The sequence below is a fragment of the Tachysurus vachellii genome, chromosome 4 (assembly GCF_030014155.1).
Source record: "Tachysurus vachellii isolate PV-2020 chromosome 4, HZAU_Pvac_v1, whole genome shotgun sequence".
Classification (NCBI taxonomy): domain Eukaryota; kingdom Metazoa; phylum Chordata; class Actinopteri; order Siluriformes; family Bagridae; genus Tachysurus; species Tachysurus vachellii.
Genome location: NC_083463.1, coordinates 28,105,846 through 28,120,342, shown reverse-complemented (window position 1 = coordinate 28,120,342; position 14,497 = coordinate 28,105,846). Strand labels below are relative to the sequence as shown.

Genomic DNA, 14,497 nt, shown 5'->3' with positions numbered 1-14,497 from the left:
TTTTGTGTCTGTATGTTCATTGCACTGAAAAGGGCAAAAGCGTGACCTATTGCCCCACTAAATGTGGCCGAGTCAAAATGATACGAACACATAGTTCAATGAAAATAGACAAAATTAATTTTACTTGCAAAGGTCATAATTTGGAACAATCCTGGTAAATTTCAGGCAAATATGTGGAAGAAAACCCAAGTTATGACACATTAAACTTTCCAGATGAACCAAATAGACCCCAGTTCTGCAGAAGGGTTAATGACCAATTTGTTTCTAATGACATCAAATACTACATCCTAAAATCCTTTTTAAAAAATATGGTAAAGTTGTATGACAGTAATAGAATATTGATTTTCTGTTTAAGTAGAAACGCACACCCACATGCACTAAAGGTCACTTTGAACATAATTTTCAATCATACTCAATCATTGTACAATTTACAGAAGTTTCTGTTTTGAAACACCTTTGAGAAAAAAACTGTAGTAAAACCAATACAGTAGAAATTGTAATCTGAATAGCCAAACATTTTCCCAAGCCACCAGCCAATTTCACTTTGAACGAAAACTGGAATAAGAAGTGAATGTCTATATAAGAGCAAAACATTCATACTATAGTTACTATACTATAGATAGTGTTTTTTTACATGCAATTATACCTGATTTGTTTTCCTTGGTTGATATTTATGACACAGACTGGCTCTTATATCCTTAAACAACAAAAGTGTCATCTAGTTTCATGAGTCATATCATGCCTTGACCAGCACTAAAAATGAAACCCTTAAACTAGCTCAAGTTGTTTTGCAAAGACACAACAAAAGAAAGAGATTTAAAAATGTGTTTGTTATTACAATGGAGAGTTTTTATTCTAATGAAATCAAATGACAGATTTTCACTTCATTTTTTCTGCTAATTCCCATCAACAAACCAAATATTATCTCAACATACATGGGGCTTAAAAGAATTCCACTATATAGGGATATGTAATTAAATACTACACAAAATGTCCACATTATTCCACATTTTAGAGTGCTGTAGAATTCTCAAATTATAGAAAATTCTAACCAGCTGTCACTTAAAAATTGAATGTGCTCAGTGGTTGGAATGATCACCTGTGGAAAACAAAAGGTTGCTGATCTGAACAATGACTAAGTTTATAACTTAATTTTTTTATGGTTAACTTTTGACATGCAGGAGAACATGACAGATCGTATATAAAGTATAAAATGAAACGGACGAAACCTGAGAATAAAACATTACATCTATTTCTAAAAATTCAAAAAATTATATAAAAATCAAAAACTGTGTGTAAAATATTACAAACAGTAATGTGCAAACTTTGGGACATCTGGCAGCTGTGACATTATAGAGAACTCTATAATTGAGGTGAGAAAAAAAACGGATAAAATGTACAGATTAAAATAAATTGAAATTTTTTCTCAGAACTTTTTTCACTAATCTTAAAAAAGGTTGTACGTAGTCATTTGATGAGGAAATTTCACTTAATGTAAGCGGTGTTCTGGCAATGCTAGCTTATTCAGTTTAATATGTACAACAAAATATTTACTCATACTTATAGCAAATACTAATATACTTTCACATTTCCGTTCAAATGTGCTGATGTTTTCTTCCTTAAGCCAGAATCCGTTTTTGTCTTCACTGCAAATAAAAGACAGAATTTAGCTAATTATATAACACTGACTTATATATTATTTATAGAATATATATTATATTAGAGACTTAGAGACTCGTAGAGAAATATGACACTTACTGTTAGGGCGTTTGTATGGGTTACTTTCAGTTCTGTGCCTAAACATGTCTTCACCTCCTTTAAGGAGGGCAATTTTAACTCTTGTCTTTGGTGTCTGTGGTTCTTGCTGCTCCATTTCTGTGCACATTTTTGCACAAATTTCAGGGTTTTGCTATATAATTCTGACAAGCAAGCCAGAGTGCTGCTGGATGTGCAGACTGCATTCACAGTGGGAACACAAGCTTACATTAGGGCTACCAGGTTGCAGCTGAGGAAGGGGCTGCTGGGAAAGTTGAGCATCTGAAGCAGGGAGCTGGCAGAGAGGAGGTGCAGGTTGGGAAGCCAGAACAAGGGGCTGCGGAGATGCATTGTGGAGTGGAGGGGGAGGGACGTCTTTCAGATCCAACACTGGCTTACGGACTTCCATGAAATTGTTCTAAGGATTAAAAAAAATAAAGGGGTTCAAATAAGCAATAATTACAGTAGACCATAAAGCAACATACAAGAAGAGTCCATACCACAACAGTCAGTATTATCACTAGAAGGAAGGAGCAGTCAAACGCTAGTTTTTCAGAATAATCTAGCACTGGGCAATGTTATACAAGAAAGAGTTTGTGGTGTGATATTTAAAATGCTGACCAGTTTAAACATTGCCCAAGAACAAGACGATGACTGACCATTAATATATATTTTCCTGCTAAAATTACAAGCCTATTTTCTGACAAGTTCAATAAAACAAAAAAATATATTGGCCCGAAAAAGATCAGTTTCCTCGCAAAGTTCGATTAGAAGCTCTCAGGTGTGCAAAAAAAAAAAAAACTTACATATTTTTATTCATCAACACGTACTGTACTGTGAACTCATTTACATTTTTCGTTTAATGCTGTGAAAGGTGTGTAAATCCAGATAGGACAAAGTCGAAAGTGAAGACTCCTTTGATTTGGATGCAGCTCCCACTTGAACCCTGACACTTTAGATAACATTCTATAACAGAACATTCTAATTTATCCATACTGACACCATCACCAGTCAAATATCTGGACATGACATGCGTTGTGATTGATATAAATAAAATCATTTTAATATGGGATGTCGTTGACATTCTGTACTTAGAAAACAATAATTAACATTAACTACTAATTAACTACTAACTACTAACATTAACAACTACTGGTCTCTCTGCGCGTTGCTTTGCGAGATCATGCGGTGCGATTTTTTTTCCTCACTGCTGTACGAGTCTGCGTGAGAATATGGGGGTGTGGCGTGAGAACGTGAGATTTGGGTCAATTGCGTGAGTCTCACGCTGAATGCGTGACAGTGATGTGCGATACCACTTAATTCCTATTCGATCCGATACCAAGTAATACCCAGGCTGGTATTGCCGATATCGATACCAATAATTTTTACGTATTTTATGTGCAGTGTGATATGACAACTAGTTTAAAGTAAAGTAAAAAAGCTGTAGGCTTACCAATTCCAAATTATAGCTGCATAATGATAAGACAATAAACTACTCTCATATTATTTAATTATAAAGAAAATCTCAGACTTGTAAAACAGGTTGAAAATTACACACAAATAAAAATTTTGACTCTTAACCTTGTTACAAAATATTCCATATCCACTTTTTGCTGTTCTTTCATGATGATGTGTGCAAAAAAATTAATGATCTATTCAAAATTAACTTTTTTTTTTGAGCTTTAACGTCATTTATTTTTTTTTTTTTTTAGGATGGCAATAATAATTAGGATAGCTTACTTCATGGGGGGGCACGGTGGCTTAGTGGTTAGCACGTTTGCCTCATACCTCCAGGGTTGGGGGTTCGATTCCCGCCTCCGCCTTGTGTGTGTGGAGTTTGCGTTTTCTCCCCGTGCCTCGGGGGTTTCCTCCGGGTACTCCGGTTTCCTCCCCCGGTCCAAAGACATGCATGGTAGGTTGATTGGCATCTCTGGAAAATTGTCCGTAGTGTGTGAGTGAATGAGAGTGTGTGTGCCCTGCGATGGGTTGGCATTCCGTCCAGGGTGTATCCTGCCTTGATGCCCAATGACGCCTGAGATAGGCACAGGCTCCCCGTGACCCGAGGTAGTTCGGATAAGCGGTAGAAGATGAATGAATGAATGAGCTTACTTCATGTTTCACTAGTATTTTCTATTTGAACAAAATGCTTTCTGTTAGCTTGTTGTAAGAATGCTGGGATTCCGGGGAACTCTTGAACATTAAAAAACTAAAGCCTTAACAGACGTGAATAACTTTCCCACAGTCAGTGATAACGTGACTATCACGCTATCTCTCTGTACCTGTATAACTTCTGCCGCTGCTGCCAAACGACTCACTGACTGAAGTCTGTCTTGGGCACAGACGTTTATATATATTGCCATAAATTAACCACTGTATTTCACTGTCTTTCCACACACATCACACACAGCGTCACTGCTGTCTTTACAGCTAAAATACAGCCAGACATGACTCCTTTTGTGCTCAGCCATAGTCACACTTCAGTCTGCAGTCTTCGTAGCGGGAAAATAAAGGGCTGCAGCGGCCGGCTCCGTCACAGAGCCGCATTGCACACACACCTTACTGGCGGAAGGAGAAGTAGTTCCTTCCGCTAACCGGATATAATTAGACTTTTCTGGTGACAGCAAGTTACTTATGATAACATAAACACTCACTCCAAATTACTGAGTTTAAATATCGATCTTTTTATATGAGAATCGATACTAGAGGAGGAGACGTTGGGATCGTAAATATCGATACTTTAGTATCGAGCCGCACATCACTAATGCGTGAGAATTGGCAGCCTTGCTCTGGATAAGGGCGTCTGCTAAATGCTGTAAATGTAAATGTAAAATTAACACCGAATTGGCTGCCACCAGAGACTTATTGCTAACTAAACACTATGTAGCAGGTCATTAGACTGGGAAACATTTGTAAATGTGTGTAAGGACATATAGCAAGCTTGCTAAAAACATTAACGTTATTTATGTCTGCAAGCGTCTGCAAACTGAATTAAAGACGAAATAAAACGTATAAAACATAATGGTGCCTGTAAGGTGTTATGGGCCTTTTAGCAAGCGACAACATAAACAAACTGAGTTGTTGGGTTGTTTATTTATTTAGCTAGACTGCTAACAGCGTTTAGCACATGTAAAACAGGACGTGTTAAACACAATATCCTGCTAATCAGAAAGCCGGACTTTAAGCCCCATGTTCTTATTTTTAAATATGTCGTTAATTTATGGTCGTTAGCCTACAAGCTAACCTATAAACATACCTTCTACCTTCCACCCATTCTGTCTCGCACACACACTGCACCCCTAAACGTCCTCGCGCCAACCACGTAGTAATAAAGGAATCATATATATATATATATATACACACATATATATGTGTGTGTGTATATATATATATATATATATTTATATGGATATATATATATATATATATATGTATATATATATATACGTATATACATATATACGTATATATATATATATATATATATATATATATATATATATATATATATATATATATATATATATACGATCATAATCATAGATATGAACTCTGGCGTCCCGCAGGGCTGTGTCCTGAGCCCACTACTCTACTCCCTGTTCACCCACGATTGAGCTCCTCAGTATAACTCCAATATCTTCATCAAGTATGCAGATGACACCACCGTAGTCGGCCAGATCGACAACAACAACAAATCGGCCTACAGGGAAGAGATCCAAAATCTGTCAGCATGGTGTGCCAACAACAACCTGACCCTCAACGCCACAAAGACCAAAGAGCTCTGTGGACTTTCGGTAATCCAACAGCAGAAGACATTCCCCAGTCTACATCAACGGAACTGAGTAAGAGCGAGTCTCCAGCTTTAAGTTCCTGGGAGTTCACATCTCTGAGTGTGGGTGCAGAGCCAGACAATGTTCTGACTGCAGACACCCCACTGAGAGAGAGGAACAAGTGTGAAGGTGCCCGCAGCAGGATGGGTGTGTGTGACCTGCCATGGGCTGTGACGTGGCTACTGAGGCCACCTGATACCCAAAACTCTGTGGGGACTGTAGCTGTGCAGAGGAAAAAGGTGCAGGAAAGCCACCACCAGAGTTAGCATTAGCAGTGCTGCTAATGCTACACCCACCACCAAAACTGTGAGTTCATATATATATGTATACATATATATATATATATGTGTGTACACACACACACACACACACACACACACACACACACACACACACACACACATATATATATTAGAATGTTTATTCAGCTTGCTAACTCCTTAAATGCCATAATCTTGTAATCTTGTAACCTTTCACACTGCACTCTTCAATTCCATAGCCTTAGAACCATTTCTGTAATTATGTGAATATTTATTTACTGTACACGCTTCCATATATACCACTTGCTGTAAATACGCTAGATATTTATCTGCACTTTTGAAAAACTGCTACATTTTGCACTTCTTGTAGATGCCAAACTGCATTTCGTTGCTGTGTACCTGTACACTGCAATGACAATAAAGTTGTCAATGTCGCCTTGTATAAGGCAGTACATTGGAACGAATGCGTCAATAGAACCGCCATCTTGGTACAGGGAACCCCCCTCCTCTTAATGCATCATCGTCAATGTACTCAAAGAAATAAAATCACCATAAATCATCATGGATGTGGTTTTCTAGTTTTGTTTTTGGTTCGTTCTAATGGTCAGACATGTATTCATCATTAAGTCCAAAGAAAATTTAAGGTTTTGATATTAAGATAATCTACTTTTTCAAAATATAATGCATAGTGCTAGTAGGTGTAAGTTTATTACTTACATTCTTCCACTTGAGTAAACTTCAAATGAACAATCACTACTTACCTTATAGCCTACTGCATGCAACACTGCTACAATGGTGTGACTATACATGTTAATTTAAACATTTAAATTGTATTGGTTTATTAAATATGATACACAAAGCAATTTGCAGGTGGAAGCAAATCACAAATTTGAGAGGAACATAATGTGAAAGTTGAGGTGCCAAAGACCGTTCAATCTTTTCTTTATTCCTGTCCTTTTGCCACATTAAATAAGTATGTACTAAAGTCACATAAACCAAAAAAAAACAAAGTTTGACTTTGAGGCTGGACTGGTAGTCTTGTTTAACTTGGTAAAGACCACATTTACATAGTTAATGGGTTCTATTGGTCCTCATAATGCTATTGGATAGAAGAAGTGATTATAGCTCCAGTCATCTGGCCATGAACTCACTCTACCTGCAAACTTTGTGTTGAGCTCATCTCCTTTTTTTTGCATGACTGGAATTGTCAAGATTCAAGTAAGTAAAATTACTTAAATTTTTTTGTGTTTATTACAATATCTAGAACACATACATATTTAGTTATTTTGGAAAACATTAATCAGATTTGATTTGGAGCTTGTTAAGTCTATGTTGTAATTCTACAACTTTGGGCCAGAGTGGTAGTTAAAATAGCCTGTGCTCTTTACACATTACATAAGGACACCGCACTACTCACATGGTCACAAAATAAAATGTAAACTGTTAGATGATTCATTGTGCATTTTTTGTTAAATTTGTACTTAGTTTAGATTAGACCATAATTAAACACAGGAATAAATTGTATGTGGTATTTGAAACTCCATCATCTAGAGCAGTAGCTGAAACTCCCTGTATCTTTGTAGTATTTTGTTTGTTATTTAACGTCTAAATGATCCTGAGATTTTTTATGAGTGTTGCCCAAGTAGCAGTTTATAGCATTAGGAGATAGAAAAGCAGGCTCTGAATGTTCTGGATTTCTTGGGGGGATGCCTGTTGCATTGTTCAGGGACAGGTGTAAATGGTCTTGAATATGAACCTGTAAGTGCTCTAGGGGATGCGTGTGTTCCTTTTAGTATAATAAGTAGAGAGCATAATAGGCCAGCCAGACAATATTGTTTCAATGTAGTAGTGGAATTTTGATTAGCATTTGCATTGAAATGATAATCCAATACTTTGATGGATGATACTTAGATCTCTACCCTCAACACCTGGTCTACCACCCTGTCTATTCTTTCAGTTTATCTACTACAATATAAGACCCATATGTATTATTCAATTATTTTTTTTACCAAGGGAGTGTAGATGGAATACGACAAGCCAAATCTGAACTTGAACTGTCAGGTGATGTTGTGATGAAGCTCACCTCCACACTTCCAGAGGGTCAAAACTAAAAGATCTACACAAACAACTACTTCACCAGTGTCCCATTGTTAGACAAGCAAAAAATTGTCATTGATGTCGAGAGGCCTTAAATTGTTGGTTCCTACAACAAACACATGGGAGGTGTGTATTTTTTGACTCATTTGCTGCCAAGTACAAGTTCCCCATGAAATCCCACTGCTGGTACATTTACATTTTCTGGTACACCATCGTCCTTGCTGTGATTAACGCTTGGCTCTTCTACAAAGTAAAGACAAAGAGAGGACGTTGCAGACACTGCAATAATGGAAAACAAGCACACTGTGTAGCAAGTGCAATGTTTACCTGTGCTTCTCAGATGAAAAAAACTGTCTTAGGGACTATCACTGCAAGTAAACACAGACATCATTCAAACCACACTGAAAGTGATAGAAGAAAAAGTTTAATAAAACAGATTTAAAAAAAAAAAAATGTATTAATAATTTCTTATTCATAATAAAATGTTGCCAACGTTGCAATATTACATTTCCCTAAAAACGTACTAAAATGTAAAAAATTTGAAAAATCTTTCATTTCTACATCAGAGGTCCCCTTAAACAATATCTGAGAGGTCAAAAAATGTTGCAAATTTTTTTCTATATTTGGTTATTACAGGGTTAAAATACCTCTTCTTATGTTATCAATACGCTATTTAATAAGTGAGCAGATGTAGGCAACCTGAGGTACAAAAAGGTATAAAAAAAAAATACATCACCTTTACATCAAAGTACAAATTTTAAGTGTCATCAGCTCCAACAATATAAGCATATATTATTTTTTGCATTTCCATGCTAGATCTCTACTGAAATGTTAGATATTAGATATTAGATATTTTTTAAAATATGGAAAACATGAATGACAGTAATATATTATTGATTTGCTACCACAGTAGCTACACACACAGACAGTCACTTCACACATGATGCAAAAACATAATGCTCAATCCCAGCAATAGCAGTGTACAATTTAAAGAAGACAGACAGAATCAATATTTATTTCATGTATCTTGACTATTGTACTAGACTGACCAGACACAAACTAATGAGCAGTAGTGAAACAAATACAATGACAATCCCCACAGCTGCCCCCATTGTTCCATTCTGGGCTCCTGCCACTGAGCCTATAAGAGCACCCATGAAGGACATTAGGATCACTACTACGGGTTTGAGATAATTCCACGGCAACTGGTCCTGATTTATGTTCTTTTTGGCCTCAGTTCTCTCTCTTTGCCTTTCTGAATCTTCTGTGTCTGTAGTCACTGTGGAAAAAGAAATAGTATAGACACCAGAGTAATATATTACTTAGATTGCTTTAGTCAGTGTTATGAATTCATTATCAAATTGAACATTTACAGCATTTAGCAGACGCCCTGATCCATATCGACTTACATTTTTATACAACTGAGGGTTAAGGGCCTTGCTCAGGGGCCCAGCAGTGGCAGCTTGGTGGACGTAGGAATCAAACTCACAACCTTCTGATTGGTAGCCCAACACCTTAACCACTAGGCTACCACAACCGAAATGTGTTATGAACATGTTATGAAGTTATACTTACTATTAGGAAGTAACCCTTGGAGGCTTCCACGTCTCTTCCTAAGATCATGTTTCTCTTCTACTTTTTCTTCACTCTGCTGTTTATTCGTTTTCTTTTGTGTATCCTCTTTGCATGACATTTTGCTCCGCATCAGTTCATCAGAAACCTGTGGCTGGAAGCTATCACTAGCATTTTCTTTCACCATGTCGTCTATCTCTTTAAGAAGTCCATGGACCTGGGCTTCAGAGTCACTCAGACGCATAACACAGTGTCTGCCTCTGCACTTTTCCAGGAGTTTTTCTGCTTTATGAATGTGTTCATTGATTGTGGATTCCTCCACATCTCTTTCACACAGGAAAAGCACCACAGTGTGATTCCAGACCCTCTCAGAGAGCAGCTCCATGTGTCGACTTGCTGATTTAAGTTCATTTACAGATAGTTCATCATCAGCGTTTACGGGCAACACCAGAACCAGAGCATGTGGACCTGGAGGACAAAGTGTCACACTTCGGACGATTTCTTTTTTAATTTTCCCTGTAGTGCACTCTATAGAAACTCTGTCCCATCCTGGTGTATTCACGATGCAGATCCTCCTTCCTGCATGTTCACCTTCATGTAAAAGACACTCTTCACTCTCTTCATTCAGCGTTGTGTCTCCCAGGATGAACCTGGCTACTCTGTTCTTTCTAGCGCCAGCTTTTCCCTGCAGTACAATCTTTCGATCTGAAAAAGTAGATATAAACACAACAGACATTAAAAAATAAGGTAGACAATAAACTTTTTCTCAAAGTGCAAATATCATTATGCACAAAAGAAACAATATATTTTGAAAGACATCTAACCTGGAGCCTTTGGTGAGGATTCACTTGCCATGGCTGTATTAGTGCCCAAATTTATTACACCCGCCATGTAACTTTCACATTTACAATTCTGTCAAAACATTTGTATTTAAGAATTGTTGAAGAGAAGATAGATTTCTGTTGATAGACGCAAAACACAAAAAGTTAACCCAGATACAACTGAGACAATTACAAAAATTTTCAACATATACAAATTAGTTAATATTAAAACTGTTCACCCTGTTGATCTGTTCCATTTATTGCAGTGTATCAACTTAGAGCTGAATTAGGCTTAACTGAGATTTTATGTCATAACAATAGCCCATAATACTGAAGCGTGTGTGAAATCTCAGTATAAATACATCTCTTCCTAAAAGGTCACCAAATGTTAGCAAACATACCTAAATGAACAGAATCATAAAGACTAAAGAGTTAGGAAACCACAGGTAAAGAGAATATTATGCAGAAAATTAGCAAAGTGATGATTTGGAGTCGTATTTGGAGTCGTAGAGCTACATAACAAAATAGAGTCATTGCTGTTATTGCTTCTTATTCGCATTGTGCTTTAACTCTTAGTAAAACGTTCAAACAGACGCTGTTGTTCACAGTTATACACAAAGAAATGTTATTACATCATATGTACTTACAGGTAACATGAAACCTTTATATAGATTAATAGTAAACACATCAAAACTATCAACTTCTAGTACTGACTGTAACAGGAAATGCTGTTGCATCAGACACTTAAACTAAGACTAGAAACACGATATATAAAACTGTAAAACTTTTATTCTTTTGGTGGTTTTTAAATATAAAAAATAAATCTATCATGTCAGATAATTAAAATAGAAGATTTTACTTACATTGACATACAATTTGTCAAGTTTTGGTTATTTTCAGGTACAGGTTCAGTACATGGCTTCAGGCTTCAGGTAAATCAGGTGATCTTTGAGGGCGTATACTTTTTTACAGGTACATACTGTACCAGGAAGAACAATAAAAACTCCTCATGGTCCTAGTGAGTGTCAGTTGATGACGTTTTATCATACCATGTTGTAGTAGTGTAAAGGTTACCTTAGTTCACAATATTGTGCTCACTTGTCCAGACCAGCAGACTGGATTAGAAAACCTCATAATCCGTATGATATATTGTGTACTACAATAAATTGTCTATCAAAACAATGGTTCACAGCCAAACTGAAAAAACTTTGACATGCCAAGGAAGATGCCTACAGAGGGGAGAACTTTGCTTACTAAAACTACCAGACACAGGAACAGTTTCTTTCCCCAGACAATCACCCTGATCAACAACTCACCATAATTGTATTCCCTGCTTCATAGCATAAGTACTGCATTATCAGGACTGTCAGTAATCATATTATCCGTGTATGTTACATACACTACTGCTGTTGTATATTGTACAAAAGCATAATATTACACAATATTGTTATTTGCACTACCACACTTTATGTACATAACTGATTAGTCATATATTCTGTATTCATATTTAATACTCATAATGTCTATTGTATCACATCTGCATTATCTTGTATAGTATAGTTTTATTTATGTCTGTACTTTTGAGAGTCACAAACAGCTGGAACCAAATTCCTGGTGTGTGTCAACGCACTTGGCCAATAAACCTGATTCTGATTCTGAAAACACTTTCACACCACAGTGAAGTTAATGGGTCATAAGGAAATAAATTTCCTATTCCTATTTCCTATTTAATGTTTCTACAACTGAAGCCAAAAGGTTGATGCTATTGAAAGATATTCAACTCCACACATACATTTTCACACATGTATAAAGCTGTATGTATATACAGTAACTGAAAAGTAATAATGCACCAACTAAACAGGAAATTTACAGTAACATACAAGAGTGTTATCTAGATACTTTATTACTGACCAAATAACGTGAAATACTAATTCTGCTAAAGTTTTTACATATATGAGAGCCATGTATAACAGTAAGTGAATATTTTTTAAACTACTATAGTTTTAACATACTTAACACGACACTTAAGAAGGTCACTTCATACATGATGCAAAGACAATATGTTCAATCTTGAGTACCAAAATTTCTCACACCTGCCATGTACATTCTCTGTCAGGTCACAGAAGGTGGAAGAACATAAAAAAAGATCCTACAAGGTGTCTGTTGCATAGAAAAATGACACCATGTTGTGGTAGTGTAAAGGTTACCTAGTACTGGTAATTAGTATACATGGTGATTGCTTACCTGTCCAAATCTATGTACTGGATTAGAAATCATCATAATCTGTATTAAATATGTACAACTATATATCTTGTCCATTAATACACTAAACACACATCTTCATAGAATTATATCATTATATTTCTTTCTTTGTTTTAAACTTATCTGTAACACGGTTCTTTTTTTGGTTAGAAGATGTTTCTAATCCAATGTTATTGTTTCTTCAACTGACATTTAAGGTCTGTATCATTAATATAAAGATATTTTTGGCACATTGGTGTGTTTTGCACTTGCTACCTGAAGATTAACCGTCCTGCAGACCTCATCTGCATCCCTATGCAAATTAGGAGCGCTGAGTCAACTTGACCTTGTCTGTTTTGACTGCTTATAAAAAATTAAGTATATATGATAGCCTTTTTTTCACCTTTTTTGTCGAACTTGTTTCCAACATATTGACATATATTTTGCAAAAGATTTTGTAGTATTTGGTATAATAAACCTCATTAATACACAAAAATGCCTCATTTTTAGTAAAATAAAAACATAAATTTTGAATTATTTTCACTATAGAGGCACAAAAGTTAATGCACAATTACAGGCTGGTATATTTCAAAGCCAGGAGATTTTTGTCTTGTTTTTGTATTGTCTTTTTGACCATTTTTAATGTCAGTAAATAATAAAACCTGTTTTTTTCCAGGTCAAATTGACTTGAATGCTTATAAATCAAAAAATTACATTTGTGAACATTTTACACTTGTAATATCTATTTTGCCTACCAGATGCCATCTGATCACCCAAAAACAGCCACACACACACACACACACACACACACACACAGAGGAAACAAATATGATTTGAATATGAAAACACAACATGTGTGTGTGTGTGTGTGTGTGTGTGTGTGTGTGTGTGTAAAGCTTGTTGGTAGAAGAAGAAGAGAAAAGAAGATATTGTCCCTAGCTGGACAAATGCATATATCAAGTGTGAAATATTTACAAATGATTGTTTTTGTTTTTTTGGAGGCCCAATGATTTGCAATACCCAATTCTTGTGTGTGTGTGTGTGTGTGTGTGTGTGTGTAAAGCTTGTTGGTAGATCAGATTTTGCCCTCAGCTGGACAAATACATATAACAAGTGTGAAATATTTATAAATGAGTAGCTTTTGTTTTTTCTAGAGGCCTAATGAAATGCAATGTCCAATTTGTGTGTGTGTGTAGCATCATTTCGGTAGATCATATTTTGCCCTCTGCTACGCAAAGGCATATCAAAAGTGTGAAATATTTACAAATGTGTAGCTTTTTTTCTGGAGGCCTAATGAAATGCAATGCCAAATTTGTGTCTGTGTTTTGGGTGCGTATGTTAGTGGACATTTTATGCGTTCATTTTTGTGTCTGTATGTTCATTGCACTGAAAAGGGCAAAAGCGTGACCTATTGCCCCACTAAATGTGGCCGAGTCAAAATGATACGAACACATAGTTCAATGAAAATAGACAAAATTAATTTTACTTGCAAAGGTCATAATTTGGAACAATCCTGGTAAATTTCAGGCAAATATGTGGAAGAAAACCCAAGTTATGACACATTAAACTTTCCAGATGAACCAAATAGACCCCAGTTCTGCAGAAGGGTTAATGACCAATTTGTTTCTAATGACATCAAATACTACATCCTAAAATCCTTTTTAAAAAATATGGTAAAGTTGTATGACAGTAATAGAATATTGATTTTCTGTTTAAGTAGAAACGCACACCCACATGCACTAAAGGTCACTTTGAACATAATTTTCAATCATACTCAATCAGTGTACAATTTACAGAGGTTTCTGTTTTGAAACACCTTTGAGAAAAAAACTGTAGTAAAACCAATACAGTAGAAATTGTAATCTGAATAGCCAAACATTTTCCCAAGCCACCAGCCAATTTCACTTTGAACGAAAACTGGAAT

General features: G+C 36.0%; 2 protein-coding genes and 1 long non-coding RNA gene across 5 annotated transcripts in view; 1 reads left to right on the top strand and 2 right to left on the bottom strand.

Moving 5' to 3' along the window:
- LOC132844855 (probable ATP-dependent RNA helicase DDX17) overlaps positions 1-14,497 on the top strand; it is a 146,957-nt gene that overhangs the window by 113,262 nt on the left and 19,198 nt on the right. The window lies entirely within an intron of this gene.
- Positions 828-2,245, bottom strand: LOC132844873 (uncharacterized). Its single transcript, XR_009648379.1, has 2 exons — positions 1,759-2,245; positions 828-1,646 (listed from the first exon to the last, which is right to left on the bottom strand). It is a non-coding gene; the product is annotated as an uncharacterized LOC132844873 (long non-coding RNA).
- LOC132844865 (GTPase IMAP family member 4-like) lies at positions 8,350-11,328 on the bottom strand. 3 transcript variants are annotated; one of them, XM_060868728.1, is made up of 5 exons: positions 11,196-11,302; positions 10,572-10,733; positions 10,336-10,470; positions 9,515-10,216; positions 8,350-9,218 (listed from the first exon to the last, which is right to left on the bottom strand). In XM_060868728.1, the coding sequence occupies exons 3-5, from the start codon at positions 10,400-10,402 to the stop codon at positions 8,971-8,973; spliced, it is 1,017 nt and encodes a 338-aa protein (XP_060724711.1). In that variant the 5' UTR covers positions 10,403-10,470; positions 10,572-10,733; positions 11,196-11,302; the 3' UTR covers positions 8,350-8,970. The 3 variants fall into 3 exon arrangements, with proteins under 3 accessions (XP_060724711.1, XP_060724709.1, XP_060724712.1); XM_060868726.1 differs by lacking the exon at positions 10,572-10,733 and having other exon boundaries at positions 11,196-11,328; XM_060868729.1 differs by lacking the exon at positions 10,572-10,733 and having other exon boundaries at positions 11,206-11,289.

Coding starts and splice junctions, on each gene's coding strand:
- LOC132844865 (XM_060868726.1), bottom strand. CDS start 10,402: ATGGCGGGTGTAATAAATTTGGGCACTAATACAGCCATGGCAAGTGAA. Junction 10,217..10,335: donor ATCCTCACCAAAGGCTCCAG/GTTAGATGTCTT, acceptor CTACTTTTTCAG/ATCGAAAGATTGTACTGCAG. Junction 9,219..9,514: donor CCAAGGGTTACTTCCTAATA/GTAAGTATAACT, acceptor CTTTTTCCACAG/TGACTACAGACACAGAAGAT.